At 40.2% G+C, this 16322-nt stretch overlaps 1 protein-coding gene across 1 annotated transcript in view; it reads right to left on the reverse strand.

Annotated features, from left to right (window-relative positions):
• LOC135701075 (uncharacterized) overlaps positions 1 to 12608 on the reverse strand; it is a 243841-nt gene extending 231233 nt beyond the window's left edge. The window contains exon 1 of the mRNA XM_065221785.1: positions 10613 to 12608. Within this exon, the coding sequence (XP_065077857.1) occupies positions 10613 to 12584 (1972 nt within the window). The 5' untranslated portion in view covers positions 12585 to 12608. The remainder of the gene's footprint in view (positions 1 to 10612) is intronic.
• Positions 12609 to 16322: the final 3714 nt, after the last annotated feature.

Below are 16322 nucleotides of genomic sequence, written 5' to 3' on the forward strand. Positions count from 1 at the left end.
TGTTTGATTTTTTCCCGGTCCAGAAATTAGTGGCATCGTGAGTGATAATTTTTAATTTCAGTTTATTTACGCGCTGAAAGGTGCGTGAAAGAGCTCGGCACAATCGGTGTTGATGTTGGCTCGCTTGCAACTTTTTTGTGTTTTCGAAAGAAATTGACCGAAAGTGTACCAAAAGTGCTTCCGAACGTGTTTCGCAGTTGGGTGTGGTGAAATTCGTGAATTCGCGGTTTATGTTCAGTGAAAATTCCGTATCACAAAACTGCTCACCGAGTTCCTTTTTTTTGCCATTCGGCGACGACGGGTTTGCGAGAGAAAAATAACAGCATAACAGCATCGGGAATGTGCTCCCGGATGTATTGATTTGGTGAGTACGTTGCAGTTGAAGATTGTTCTTATACATATCTCGATTGCATTTTCGAGGGGACGTCCGGAGAGCTTTGAGATTTAGGCGTTGTTGCTTTTGCGGGCACATGAGTTGGTCGCCGGTAAGGGCCAGTAAGTGCTGCCAGCAGATGAATCAAGAGGTATTCGAAACAAAATTGATAAGAAATGTCCATTCAAATCGATTTAATACAGTTGGACAAATTTCAAAACTATATACGTGCCAGATTTGGAAATAATATTTTTTGAATCTGGAAGTGTGTTTATGATACCATTATCCATTTGATAAAGGTAGAGTAAACATGCGTGGCTTATTGTAAGTAAAAGTGACCTCGGAGTGGTCGTGAATTACCAGGCATTCTGAAATGGGTCACTGGAGCTGCAATAGAGCTAACACCTTCTAACTCCCGGACTAAACCTGCTTTAGTTTAAAGGTAATAAAAAGCAGTTTTCTTCCATAATAACACTGCCGGACAGTGGGGGTTAGACACAGTGGTTCCACTTAGAAAAAAAGTTGGCCAAAACCTCAAAATTGTTGCAAATAGGCTTAAAACAGTTGAAATAGATGTTTTTTAGCTGTACGAAGGAAACTTGACAATCAAGACGTCACAAAAAGGAGTATAGTAGCCAATGCACAATGGTCCCAATTCCGTATTTAGGAAAACAAAAATGTTTGCGCCCAAACCGTCAGTTTTAGGTATATGGTTTCTTAGGTAAACTTGCTTCATATGTTTTGTTCAATCTTTTTATGTTCGTAAAATTAGGGTGGTCCATAAAATTGGTGAATTAAAAATACAAACTTTTTTATTATTTGAGATAGACCAAAGCAGTGTTCTAAACAGTTGTAGAACATTCAATTCAAAGCAATTTTGTTGAAGACACAACGTTTTTATCTTTCATGGTTCATGAGTTATGATTTTTTTAAACAAGCAGGTTAGGGTGGCCACTAAAATCAGGTTTCTTTGAATATCTTTTCATGCGTTAATTTCTCGTAAAAACATTGTTCCGATTACATTTAGAACTTTTGATGACGCATATTTTTCTCAAGCAACTAGGTTACTATCTTTTTTGATTAGAAAGTTAAAGGCTATTTTCTTCGAAAAAAATGCTCTTTTAAATTGTCAATATCTCAAAATGGAGCAAACCGATTTTTAAAAAAACATTTAATTTCATAGGAAACATAGTTTTTTCTTTTTTTTTTTGTAAAAAACTGCAAGAGCTTTTATTGTTTAAAGCATTTAATTTAATAAAAAAAAAGTAATACTTTTCAGCAAAAGCTAGCCATAACTTTTCAAGTAAAAGAGATAACAACTTTGCAAAAATATGCGTCATAAAAAGTTTATAAAGTGTCTAGTATAAAAATTTCACGAGAAATGAACGTATAAAAAGATATTTAAAGAATACCGATTGTCTAGGGGCCACCCTAACCTGCTTGTTTAAAAAAATCATAACTCATGAACCATAAGAGATAGATATATGTAACGTTTGTGTATGTGTGTGCGTGTTGGTGTGCTTTGAAAAAGGCATTGTGAAGCTTGCTACAGTATACACCGCAGATTATATAACTTAGAAACGGATATTTTCCAAAGAACACTTTACTTGTTATTCCTAATTTCAACATCTTTCGCAAAAAATCGCAAAACACATTAAAACCTATCTGAAAGCTAGCTTTTCTAGCTATCTTTTGGTTACTAAAGGATAGTGGGCGGATGTGTTCGTCATATGTTTTGCTTAGACTAAATGTGAAAAAAGCATATTTTTGCTAATTTTTTATTTAAAGCTGTCACTTAAAACAGTGCATACACTCTTTTTTATCATCCATTTGACGTGAAATAAGCCGAGGAACATTTCTTCTAAAGCAACCAAGTTGATAAACACATTATTTTTTGCTATATTTGAGCAAAACAGTAACAAGAAACATTACGATTTTTTTCAAAAATTTGTGATATCGCTACAGTATAACAACCATAAACAAATATGTAATGAACAGAACTGCACAAATCATTCAATTTAAGATACTCTTAACATCTAAAAATGATAAAAAAATATTGAAATAACAAATATAAACTTTAATTTTTGAGGTTTTGGCCAGCCAGGAACCACTGTGGATTGTACACACACCCTAATGCACATATTCTGCACTGCTGTATCTTAAGATCGTCAAAGTTGAACAGGAGGCCAAAGACTGCTGGAAGAGGGAAAGGTCAACTCAGAATTATGCCGCTAGGTGGTGCTATTGAGCATGCAAATATTTTATACTGCTGTATCTCCAGACCCAGAAGGATGATGTTTTCGGTTAAGTTGTCCTACAATTGATCGAGATCAGCTATGGTAGATTATGCACGGGTACGGATTTCCGGATAAACTGACGCGATTGGTCAAGGTGACGATGGATCGAGTAAAGTGCGTTGTTCGAGTATCGGGGACCCTCTCGAGTCCCTTTGAATCTCGAAGTGGGTTACGGCAAGGTGATGGACTTTCGTGTCTGCTATTCAACATCGCATTAGAAGGTGTGTTAAAAAGAGCTGGAATCAGGAGTTGAAACGGTTGACGTTTTTACTACACTCGCTTCGTTTATCGTGCGCATCAGTCTGTTTGTATTCGTACACTCATGCTCTACCGTCGTCTCTCTCACACAAGACAAACGGTAGAATAACATTCAAGCTAAGGGGAAATTATCAAATAACTATCATATGCAATGTGTGATTTCGTTCATATTCCTCAATTTGGTGTAAATTAAAGCATTTCTGATCAGAAATGTTATAACTAGGACATCATTGCTAGCTATTTCCAAAATTTACACAAGCACAACATCAGCAGCTCTTATTATGAGAAAAACTAAAGTACATACATTCGTGACGGTCTTCGGCGACCGTGTCGTATGATAGAACCTGTCATATGACATTTTAGTTTGGTACTGTAGTATGATAGCTTGTTTTGCAAGTGTCGGAGGCAAAGGCAGTCGATAATCGCAGAAAATGTGTCGACTACCGTTACCCCTTACAACACTGGCTGGGATAGACATGAGTGGCACAATCTTCGGGAAGTCCAGCCAGCTCCTGTTTCCTGTTCAACCAAGTTAAAAAATAGGCGTGGTTTTATAGAATTGCAGAATCCATACGTATTTTCACAGAAATTTGATTTTTCTGTTTTGCCGAACTGAATTTTGGCTCCTATCTTTGAAAAATAGACTTGTATCTTATATAATAAGACGAGCTCCTCAACGGTGATGTAGCAGAAAACGAAGGTGGCACGGCAACAGACCTTGGTCATCGCGCAGAGGACGACAGCCTGCCGGTCCCTGGTCTTCAAGAAGTTGAGGAGGAGATTTGTCGGCTGAAGAACAACAAAGCAACTGGTGTAGATCAACTATTAAAATACGGTGGTGAAGCATTGGCTAGAGCGCTGCACTGGGTAATTGCCAAGATTTGAGAGGAGATATTACCGGAGGAGTGGATGGTAGGTGTCGTATGCCCAATCTACAAAAAGGGCGACAAGTTGGATTGCTGCAACTACCGCGCGATCACACTGCTGAGCGCCGCCTATAAATGCTATGCCGCCGCCTGTCGTCATTTGCAAGAGAGTTTGTGGGGCAATTCCAGGTGCGATTCATGGGTGCCCGCGCTACCACGGACACAAATTTTCGCGATTCGGCAGGTTCTGCAGAAATGCCGCGAATACAACGTGCCCACACATCATTTGTTCATCGATTACAAATCCGCATACGACACAATCGATCGAGATCAGCTATGGCAGATTAAGCGCGAGTACGGATTTCCGGACAAACTGACGCGATTGGTCAAAGCGACGATGGATCGAGTGATGTGCGTTGTTTGAGTATCGGGGACACTCTTGAGTCCCTTTGAATCTCGAAGGGGGCTACGACAAGGAGATGGACTTTCGTGTATGCTATTCAACATCGCGTTAGAAGGTGTGATCAGAAGAGCTGGGATAGACACGAGTGGCATGATATTCAGGAAGTCCATCCAGCTCGTTGGCTTTGCCGATGACATTGACATTGTGGCACGGAACTTTGAGATGATGGCGGAAACGTACATCAGACTGAAGGCTGAAGCTAGACGGACTTGCCATCAACGCATCCAAGACAAAATACATGAAAGGAAGAGGTTCTAGGGAATACAATGTTAGCCTCCCACCCCGAGTTCAGATTGACGGTGTTTTCGAACCAAAGGTATTGCGTATCATCTACGGTGGAGTGCAGATGGACGACGAAACGTGGAGGAGGCGAATGAACCACGAATTGCAGCAGCTGCTGGGAGAACCATCCATCGTCCACATTAATAAAATTGGGCAACTACGGTGGGCTGGCCACGTGAAAATGGTGCTCGAAAGCGACTCCACAGGAACAAGAAGAAGAGGTCCACGGCGGGCAAGGTGGCTCGATCAAGCAGAAGGTGACCTGCGGACCCTTCGCAGACTTCGAGGCTGGCGAAGTGTGGCCATGGATCGAGTAGAGTGAAGACGACTTCTTCGGACTGCATAGGACAACAAGGCCTTAGCCTGATTGGTAAGGTAAGTATGATCTACTGCTGTGGCTCCAGATCCAGAAGGATGATGTTTTCAGTAAAGTTGATCAAGGGTCACGAGCTGCCGGATGGTTAAAAGATCTCTCACTAGGTGGTGCTTGTGAGCATTCTACATGCAAGTATTATGTGCTGCTGTATCTTAATACATATCTTGATTATTTAGACGGGCAAAGTTGATGAGAAGCTTTTGGCAGAGAACAGATCATTTTAAAATGCTTCACTGCTAGGCGGCGCTAGTGAGCACGCAGATATAATAAGCCGTAGATTCTAATTGTGTGAGATGTTCAGGAATTGATACATTTTGAAAACCTATAGTTTTGTAGTAAAGAGCTTTTCTATGGACCACACTGAAGTTGATCACTAGAAACAAAACCTTGTTTGATATGGAATAGGTACAGTAGTGATTGGCGAATCAAACCAAAGCTAAAAATTTTCATGCGACACCTAGTTTTGAGATCCACAATTTCAAAAATGATGATGTACTAAAAAAAAATTCATGCCGTTTGACAGGTACCAAAAAGTCATTACCATTTTCACCCACTCGCCATCTGTGAGTCAATCGTCACTTTGATTCTTCAATATTAACCATTAATTTTGATCACCTTCGATCATCAATGTCAATGTTCATCATTTTTTAAGCTTTGAAAGACATAAGGTGACAACTACTTAGGTATAGTAAAACGGATGAAGCTTTAGAATTGATAATTCCGTTAGAGAACTGCAGTGTGTAGTTTGAACAGAAGTTGAAAATGAGTAAGTGGAATTTTTGTTAATATAGTTTGAGTTTTCTTCGTTTTGTAGCTTTGCATCTGATAATCATGCGGTAGGTTCAAAGCAAAGCATGGTGACTTTACAACTGAAACTCCTTAGCGCCACCTACTGAGAGAATTACGAATGTATCTGTCCACCTCTCAGCAACCTTTGAACTCCTGATCGACTTTACCGAAGACATCATCTTTCTAAATAATCAGAATCTACAGAACATTTCCTTGCTCACAAGTGCTGCCTAATAGCAGAACTACAAATTGATCCGTTGACCACCCAGCCCTTGACCTCCCGATCGACTTTGCTGAAGGCATCACCCAAGTAACCACCAAACCCGCTAATAGCCCGATAATCGCCCTTTGTACAATATAAGGTTAATGTAGGGCTTCCATACTTTTTATCAGCCGTATATCAGCTTTATATTGCAAAAAGGGCGATTATCGGGCTTGATGATTACTTGGGCACCCTTCTATATATATATATATATGTTAAGATAGCTCCATCGCAAATTTGGCCAACATTTGGCAAGGCAGCTAGCATGGTCAGCACCCAACACCCAAACCTAGCATTAGCAGTTCTCTACCTCTTAACTCAGACAGCATAGTAACGAACCTATAACGAACCTAGCCTTCTGGCACAATAGCTGACGATGATACCGGGAAACAACTCAGTAATCGTCACCTTTGCAACAGCGACGGCGAATGCATTCCTCGCAACAAATCAATATGTATTTAGATTACTTACTCAGCAGACCGATAGGGCTTTGAATAAACGTTTAGTTAGTCTTCATCCTCGATCGTTTTTTAAACCTTGGACTGTACATAATATTTGAATGCACACTTGCGCCATTTTTTGGCAGAATTCCGAATTTATAGATCCACCTCTCGGTAGTCTCTCACCTCCTGATCAATTTTGCCGAAAACTTCACCCGTGTAAGTAATCAGGATCTTGAGATACAGCAGTATAGAATATGTGAATGTGGAATGCTCACTAGTGACGCCTAGTGGGGGATTTTTAATTGATATGTGCACCATTCAGCAATCCTTTACCACCTGACTAACTTTGCCCAAGACATCATCCTTCTAAATAATCAGGATCTTTAGGCATAGCAGTACAGAATATTTGTATGGTGTGGGTGGCATACGGACCCCAGGTTTTCAACTACGTAAAGTCCAACAAGGGAGCACCCATAGGCTCAGTCGGTAAAGGCACAGCTCCAAAATAAGACCCGGTTCGGTCTAGGCTTTTTCGGGATGGGAAATTTCTCGACTTCCCTGGTCATAGAGTATGACTGTACTTGCCACACAGTTATACTAATGCGAAAATGGTACAGGCATCGAAAGCTCTCAATTAATAACTGTGGAAGTGCATTTAGAACACTTAGTTGAGAGTACGCAATAAGCTAATATGCGCTAAGCAATAAGCTTGAAATGCGAATAAGAAGAAGAAGACACCTTAAATCAACCAATAACCAGCTGTTCTTACTGTTCAGCTTGAATTGCCCAACAAACTATTTGTGCTGATTAAAGGCTGAATAAGCAATATTTTAGCTGAAGAAGTATATTTTTGCCTGAATAAGCTCTTATTCTGCTTCCAATGTTTGTTAGGGAGCTTGGGAGCTTCTAGAAAAATTAAAAAAAAATGACAAATCCTCAATATCTACAATGTCTTTGTAAGACAGAAAAAATGTTTAAAAGCTCATGAAAAATGAACCTCTTTGAGATATTTTAAATTATGGACACATAAAAATTGGCAAAAAAATCGTTGAACAAAATATTTGGTAAAATTTTCGATATTTTTGTTATCACGTTTTGTTATGTAATTTATAATCAGAAAACAATGTCGAAGACATTTTAAATCATTTTCATTTAAAAAAATGCATGCAAAAAGCGTCCAAAAGTTCTGGTGTAACGATTTTTGTCAGTTCTCAAGTGTCTAGGGTTTTAAACATTTTAAAAGATTGTCTTGAGAAGAAAGCTTTTTTCTCATATATATATATATTTTTTAATCGGGAAAAACATTTTAAGATATTTGAGTTTTCAACATATTTTTTTTAATTTTTAAGTGAAATAAAAAAAAAAAAAAACATCAACAACTTTGTCTCAGACGTCATTTCGATCAGAAATGCCGATTCCGTGCAATATTTGTCAAAAAATTTCAAGGAAATTTTGTCAATTTTACATACTCCAAAATAGCTGAATTTTAGTAAAAATTTAAATCATTGCTTACAATAACGCAAAATTTCCTACAAATTGGAGAAGGTCGCATTCAAAACTTCGATTCAAAACTTATTTTGCTACACTATTTTACCTGGAACTGCTTACGGGAAATTATTTTAATAGTTTTACCGTGTCTTTATCTCAGACGTCATTTCGATTGAATGTGACGTCTTCGAGTTATAATTTGTTAAAAAATATCGAAGACGCCATTTTGAACGACATTGGGATGATACTAATAGATATTTTTGGACGCTATCGAAAATATAGTCGATTGTTTAATTTTTGTATGGGCACAAATTAGGGGCATTTCGGCCGACATTACATCAACTTTCCATATTAAAAGCTTGCACTTTCATAAGATTTTTTTTTTTCAAAAATGGGGCAAGGAAATTTTGAAACATTTGGGTCTTTCCATGCTACAGATTTTTGACAACTTTCAAGAAAATTTTGTAAATTTTACAAGATTTAAAATGACTCAAATTTAGCAAAAATTTTAATCCGTGCTCAAAACAATCAATTACGCCAAGTTTCATACAAATTGGAGAAGGGCAAATCAAATATATATTTTTGTTTAACAATTTATCCTGGAACTACTCAAGGGTAGTGTTTTTTTTATATTCTTGGTTAAACACTTTTTTTCACAACATTATTTTAATTCGTTTACCGTATATATTTTTCCAGAAAAGTTATTCTTTTGCTACTATCTTGTCTCAGACGTCATTTCGATTGGAAGTGATGTTTTCAAGTTCGAATACACCATTTTAACTTGCTTAGGATTCAAATTGACCAAATTTTTGCAAAACTGTGAATGACTGTCCATAGCAAATAATTGTACAGATTTTCATGCGAATCAGAGATGGTCGCATCTAATTGAATTGTCATTTGGTGTGGAACTGCATTATTGTGAGACTCTGAAATATTTTATCGGTACCAAAAAAAAAAAAAATCACATTAAAATTGAAAAAAGTAGAAATTCTAACTATTGGCGTATGAACTATTTTAAGTATTTTTAAGAAATTGGATTTTCCTATCCAAAATTTCGATACAAAATATAATAAACTAAGAAATATTTTTGATTTAGTATGCTTACTGAGATCTACGATCAAGAAAACTAAGAGACTAAAACTTTTTATTAAGATCCAAAGTAAAAAGTAATTTTTTATACATCCCGGCAATTAAAAAAATTAAATATTCTGTGAAGACCAGCTCCAGAAATTGAATAATGTTCACGGTTTAATAGTTTAGAATAAAATTTCAAATTTAAGTCTTGAAAAAAATATTCTGCTAACTTTAAAAACACTTCCCCATATGTCAAGATAACGAGTAGCACCACAAAGAACTATTAGAGTATTGTCGGAGCTTTTAGTGCTCTGCTAAGCATTGTCTGTAAGCCATTAATCTAGAATGAAATTGGAATTTACAATAAGCCAAATTTTTCAAAATGAATTCTTTGCAAAAGAAAACTCTTGGAATCAATTTAACAATTTTATAGATATTCTTATAAATTCTCACAAAAAATCAAACAAGTGTGCCTCTATAATTTTTAACTATCTGTAGTATTTTCGTGGGATATTCCTAAGAATTCATTTGGTAAACTGTTCAGAATTACCTTGGAACACTCTTCAGAATTTCTCATGAAATTCGATTCACAGCTGCATTTAAAGTTTGCTCGGAACTTCTAACATCCCTTACAACCAACTCTGAAATTTGGGGAGTTCCCATCTGGAACTCTCAACCTTTATTACTAGGGAAACATCTTTCTGGGGTTTTCAGAGACGAACAGGCTCACGACTGAACGTCTTTTTAATAAAGAAATCTAATGTAATCTTATCTGAACTTGACATCGTTCTTCATAATTTTCCAAAATATGTTATAAAAATTCTCCTTAGCTTTTCCTAAGCAATTTCAAATTTTTTCGAAATACTCCACATAATTTCCTTAGCTGGAGACTTTCCTCCTATAATTATTTTTTTTAAATATTTTATTAATGTATAATGAAAGTGATAACTTTACTCTGTAAAGTTTGTTCGATTAAGCCTATGCAAAAAAATAATTTAGTAAAAAAAATAATGTGATCCTTTTGATTTGATTCGGTAGGAGCATTTCTTGGACCGTAATATCCACAAATAAGGATTTTAAACCGTGATTACATATTGGAAAAAAAGCAAAACAAATATTCTACTATCTCAAGGAAAAAATTAAAAAATTCATAACCAATAAACACACTATCTTTCAGCGGTCATTCTTCCCCTTACCATTTCGGTCACCGGCTATTCCTTACACTTTCTTCCCTTTTATTGGCCCCATCGCACCGCCGACAATTTATTACGTGTGCTTACTAATGCTATATTAAAATATTATCCATGTTTACCTAAAGTAGCTATAAATCATTGCCTTCAATCCGTGTCTCGTCCCATTCGCGAAAATCTCTAATCCCAAGAACGCCCGGCCCGCTCGTCCCCATAACTGCTCGCCATTTTCTCCACACACAGAGAGCCTATCATCGATCAATAAGGGAACCTAATGAATCACTGCTCGCGCGAAACGCTCATTTTTATCCACCTTCCCCACTCACAACACCCATTTATTAAAACAACAACAACACACACAAACGCTGGGTAGTAGATAAATGCCACCAACACACACTCGTATTTACAAAGCGCCTTCGGAACAAAACAATAAATCTCTGCAAGGACTCACCTCCGCCCAGTGTCGCGACCGCCTGGTGTTTGGAAGTGGTCGTCGTGCCCACCACGGTCCCATTGTTGGTCTGCATCGTCGGAGAGGCCCCCATGACCCCGTACTTGATCGGTTTGAAGTGGAAGAAGGACGGCGAGTAGCCGGATCCGGCACGGCTCAGCGAACTGAACCGCTCTTCGCGGTCTTCCACGTACAGGCCTTCCTTGCCCATGGCCGCCAGCTGGCGCCCTTTGGGCATAAACATCACCAAGAACACTGTCGAAGCCGTTGCCACTAGTCCGAAGGCAAGGCACGCGTCACGATGCCGATCGGCCACGGCCAAACCGCACAAGGTCCATCCCAGCCAGATGGGGATGATTCCGCCAACGGCCAGACCGATGTAGGTTGCTTCTCGGTAATTGTCCCGAATGCCCCGCGATTTGATTGCCAAAATTGCGACGAAGATGATCAGGAATACCACATAGATCAGCGATAGGAGCAGCTCGGAGAATGATGTGTGACAGAGCGGGATGGTGGGATTGACGTGGGTTAGGTCTCCGGCGGTGAGGAGCAGGTGGTACCGGCTGGAAACTGCGGTACCACCAGAGATGGGAACCTGGTCAACGCTCGGAGGTGAGGTTAGCAGCCATTGGGCACCAACGGCCACCTGGATCAGGACAGCGAAGAGGAGTAGAAGCCCTTGGTAAGGCGCTGGAAGATACACTCCGCCGTTGAGACTGATCAAGAAGACGCATTTGACCAGGAGGGAGGCGAATACAAGGGCGAAAGCAACTCCCGCGCCGAAGCGCATCGTTGCACAGGAAAGGATGGTTGGATTGATGGTAAGGACTGCTGCTAGGCCGGAGCAGGAGAACAGTCCCAGGAGAAGCATTTGGCCGAGAAATAGGTGGCGTCGGCTGGGAGATGTACGCCAGGCTTTGCAGAGAACGAATATCTCGAAGGCAGCCATCATGATCATCGACAGGCAAGCAAGTACCAGAACTGGCACCACCCAGGGTTCCTTCCGCAGTCCACTCGGATAGCTGGTGGAGACTATGGTCGGTGGTGTGACATTTAGCTTATGGGTATTGCTGTTGCTGTTGTGGTGGCTCGTTGGATTGCGAGCCGCCAAGATTACGCCACCAGGACGCACGGTCGTCGAACGGGATGCAGCGGGAGACGCGGTCGATGGCACTACGAAAAACTCGGTGGACATTTCTAGTCGATGTGCCTGCGCTGAGGACGCATTCACACCAGCACTACTGCTGCTGCTGACATTCTGCTGGCCGACCAGCAGTGCCAAGCTGTTATCCCTAATATTAGCACTCTCCAGCAATACATGCTGCTCTTCTTCACCACTACTCTTAGCACTTCTTCCCTGCACATCGAAATGATTCTGTTCTTCGACTTCTTCGAAATCTTCATCTTCACCTTCATCCTCGCCTTCTTCTTGATCGGGTTCGTCTTGTTCTTCTTCGGGCCCCGCGTAGTAGTCACTGCTAGTATTTGTATCCTCCAAATTCTGGGTAACGCTAGCCACCAGGACGTCACTTCGCTTGATGTCGTGATCATTATTTACCAACGTGTGTAGCTCTTCATGATTGGCGCTTGCACTACCACCAGTTACCACATTTGCCACACCGACACCGAATCTTCCCGCGTTCCGATAGGTCATCCCGGGATACGGATTCCCGGGTCCCGGTTGTCGTCGGAACTTGTTTCCACTCGCGTTGGCCACCGACGGCCCAACGGCACTCACGATCGCGGCACCTCCATCTTCCACGTGAGGTCGATTGCGGGGCGCTAACCGGTCGCCAAATTTCGGAATATTCAACAACTCGCGATAATTTCTGCTTTCATCCGCGTTAAGATCGTCGAGCTCGCTGCTGCTGCTACTTGCGCCACCAGAACACCGATTCACTAAGCTCGCTAAGCTGAGCGTAACGATCGTTACCGCCAGCATCAGCGTCGACTTTTTTGGCCGACGAGCCATATCTGACTGACAGAACAGAGCTGACTGCCCGATCAAAACGCACTCAATCAACACACAGACTGGGGATGGAGAGCTATCCATTCGCTCCCTCTCATCATCAATTTTCTCGCTCCCCATGCATTTCTCCTCGCTCACGTGCACAAATTCTGCATAGAAACAGTTTTACCGCGCGCGGAGAATCCTGATCCAAAACCGGTACCCGCGAGCCGAGCCGGAGTTGCAATTTCTCCATTCTTGTAGGTAGCTCTACTCGCGGCGCGGGAGTTCAAGTTCGCGATCGCAAGAAGCGAGCCGCCTTAGCTCAGACCGTCATCAACTGCGTCGATCGTGCCGGGGCCTGGGCGGCTAATGACGACGACTGCGTCGATGACGATCGACGCTCTCTCGCTGCTCTCCCGCTCACGATCCAGCGTGCCTCTCTGTTTTGAAATCGAAAAGTGAGAGAGCTGAAATTTAAAATCTCTTGCACACCGCGAGGTCTCAATTTAAAGGGACCCCCATCGGTAGGTCGATCCCGATCGAGAGAAAGAGCCAGAGCCAGCCAAGCTGCATGGGTTCAAAGTCAATGCTTCGCTGCGTTATGCTGCGACTGTGAGGTTCAAGCACATAATAATAATACGGCAATAAGCCAGTCGCATAACAGCCGTCGTTGGGACGTGCGGTGGTAGGTTGGTGATGATCGCACCCGGGCTCAAGCGTGCCCCCTCCTGAAGACGAAGACGACGGCGACGAGATGGGTGATGATCGTGGGCTTGGTAATTGGGACCGTGTCGCTACGTGATGTCAATGGTATGATGTAATTTTGTTATCACGTTGGGTCACGCAAGTTCACCTGAAGAAGAATGTAGATCTTTTCATAAACAATGGATATCGTTTAAATGTATGTAGTGTGATTTAGTAAAATAAATTAGGAATCGATGTTAGTTTATCCCTGACGTTAGAGAGAGAGAGATATAAATAGTGACGAACGCTTTCCGTTTGAACACAGATTTTTTTTTCGAAATCGCTCATAAATTATTTTTTCTAAATTTAAATATGACATAATTCACATCATTGCGGTCATAGTTACCAAAATATTGGATCCTCATATTCCAGTTGAAAACTGTATGCTTTAAAAGCTTTTAGTCTATTATTGTTTATTTTATATAGAAACGTTACTAACCTCGAGAAGACCACGAGTAATCGGTTCACATACTTTAATTTTAGATTTAGGACATTGATAATGTATAACGAAAATGATAACTTGGCTGTGTAAAGTTTATTAGATTACCCAAGTAACCAACAAGCCCGCGAATTCGCCTTTTTGCAATATAAGGCTAAAATGCGGCTAATATAAAGCGTAGCATGCACTATGTTAGCCGTGCGTTACTTGTTAACACGAATTGTCACGAGATTTGAACCACAACCAAAACATTTTTTTTTCTTTTTTTTTTAAAATCGCTTTAACGCTCTTGGGTCATTTGTGAGTTGTCCGGGGGTGAGATTTGAACTCGTGACTTTGGCGTGAGAGGTATGGATGCGAACAACTACGCCGGGGTTGCCCCCACCGAAACATTGAAATACTTGAAAATTTTAAGATAAAGTATAATAGTCACAAACGCATGACATACATCAATTTTGCATAGCTCTACGTCATACTGCAGTCGTGTCTAGGATGCAACCCTTTAATTTTTTTTAACCAAGAAATGTTTTAAAATTTGGTGAAGAGTTTAGGCTGGTGACTTGCTTAAAAAAAATCTTTAATTTTATTATTTTTGTTAATTTTTGAAGTTAATGAAATTGCATATTTTTTAGGAGAATAAAAAATAATTTGAATAATGAGAGAGAGAGAAGGATTAGTAATTTCCATTTAATTCTACTACCTTATTTGCTTATCCTTGACAGATACGCATATTTCATCTACAATGTGCAGACTTCTTCAGTGTCTTGTACTACTCGGGTCAAGTATTAGTACAAGACACTGAAGAAGTCTGCACATTGTAGATGAAATATGCGTATCTGTCAAGGATAAGCAAATAAGGTAGTAGAATTAAATGGAAATTACTAATCCTTCTCCCTCTCTCATTATACAGGTATTCCACTAAGAAGCCCACATTCATCAGGAAAAAATAATTTGAATTTTTGCCTTATTTTCAGTAAATTAGCACATTATAACTTTTTTCTAAGTCCAGTCGTTCTCAAGTTAATGCGAATGATTAATAATAGGAATAATAATTTTTCAAGAAGGATCTAAGTAGGTTCTACTCGCGAATGGTTGAGTTTCTTGCGCTCCTGTCACGATTTTTACTAGTTTGACTGTGTGTTTTCGTCTAAAAACTCTTTTTCGGTTGTGTAATACTTAAAAAAAATAAGGGGGGAGGTAGCTCATCGATTCTTCCGGTTCGCCTCCTAGCATCGTGCTATGAGGTACCAGGGTAGTTGATCGATAGCTCGATGACGTCATTTCGTTGGCGTCTGCAATGGGAAATTCTCATAGCAGGCGTTGACGATGGGACGTTGTCGAGTTGTTGAATAGCAACTATCGTGGTAACTCACCGATTACCTGTCGATCTGCCAAATTTGGAAAGACGTCTGCATTGAATTGTCTCATATAATAATATTCCGCCCACTATATCACAAGAAATTGCGAGTAGCTGAGTGGAATGGAGATAAGTTAAGCATTGGGTACAGGACCAAGTCTCCCCTGGGTGGTGCCAGAAGATGAGCGCAATAGAATCATCAAGTTGCCATAAGGCACGGAATGAGACTATTGCATGGCTGGGTAGTCAAAGTCTTCCATTCGTTAGTCATTTCAGGTGGATCCTAAATAGGACCTAGATTATGTAATACACTAGTAACCTCAACTTCTGTCACAATGTTTCATTGTGACTAATCAACACTCAATGGGTAAAATATCAAATTTGCGGTAAATTTAAAAAAGGGAACTCGGAGTGTAGAGCGCACTGCCCACTGGACGATTCTGAAGCCTGACCAAGTGAGTGGGTTACGGGTTTATTTGATTGTACGTCATTTCCAAGTTATATATAGATACATTCATACCATTGGCATTTTGTATTTGAGATAAGACAGAGACAGGATGCGGAGGGCCCGCTTAGGGGGAGCGTAACCCATGTTATGGCTTCCATTTATTAAATAGTTCAGATAGGCTGGAAATGATAGGTTCATGGTGAGAAAATGTACCATATGGTGCCCGTTCACTGATCAAAATAAGATTCAAATCCTCAGGCCCTGCCCTGTAATAAGGGGATTGACGATGATTTGTCAAGTTTCATTTTGCATTTGCATATAATTGTAAGGTTTGCTTTTGTAATTGTAAGATAGATAGTTTGCCTCAATCGAAACATTGAGTTGTATAAACTTGACGAATCATACCTCTAAAATAGTAGTAGTTACAGTACCGCATTATCTAACAAACACTGCCTGCAACTAATGTTGGAGTTGTCGGCAGGTCTGATTACGGATCAAAACTAACACAACTCTAACACTGAAATGATCCCGAAACTAACGCTCATTCATTGCACTTTGAGTCATAAAGTAGTCTTATTTATTTTCCTACTAATCTATCTACACAATTAATTTTTTTCTACCGAGCTCGGCTGTGCGGGTCTCGGCGGGGAGGGCTTCGCTGAGATCTCGGCGGGAGTGACATTTGATTGAGGTCTCGGATAATGCCTTTTCTAATAATATGCTTACGTTTCTTTTCTTTGTTATCTACTTTATCCCCTTTTTATTTTTCTG

This window comes from Ochlerotatus camptorhynchus, unplaced genomic scaffold (assembly GCF_037179485.1).
Source record: "Ochlerotatus camptorhynchus isolate MF236.1 unplaced genomic scaffold, CSIRO-AGI_Acam_v1.1 ptg000149l, whole genome shotgun sequence".
NCBI lineage: Eukaryota > Metazoa > Arthropoda > Insecta > Diptera > Culicidae > Ochlerotatus > Ochlerotatus camptorhynchus.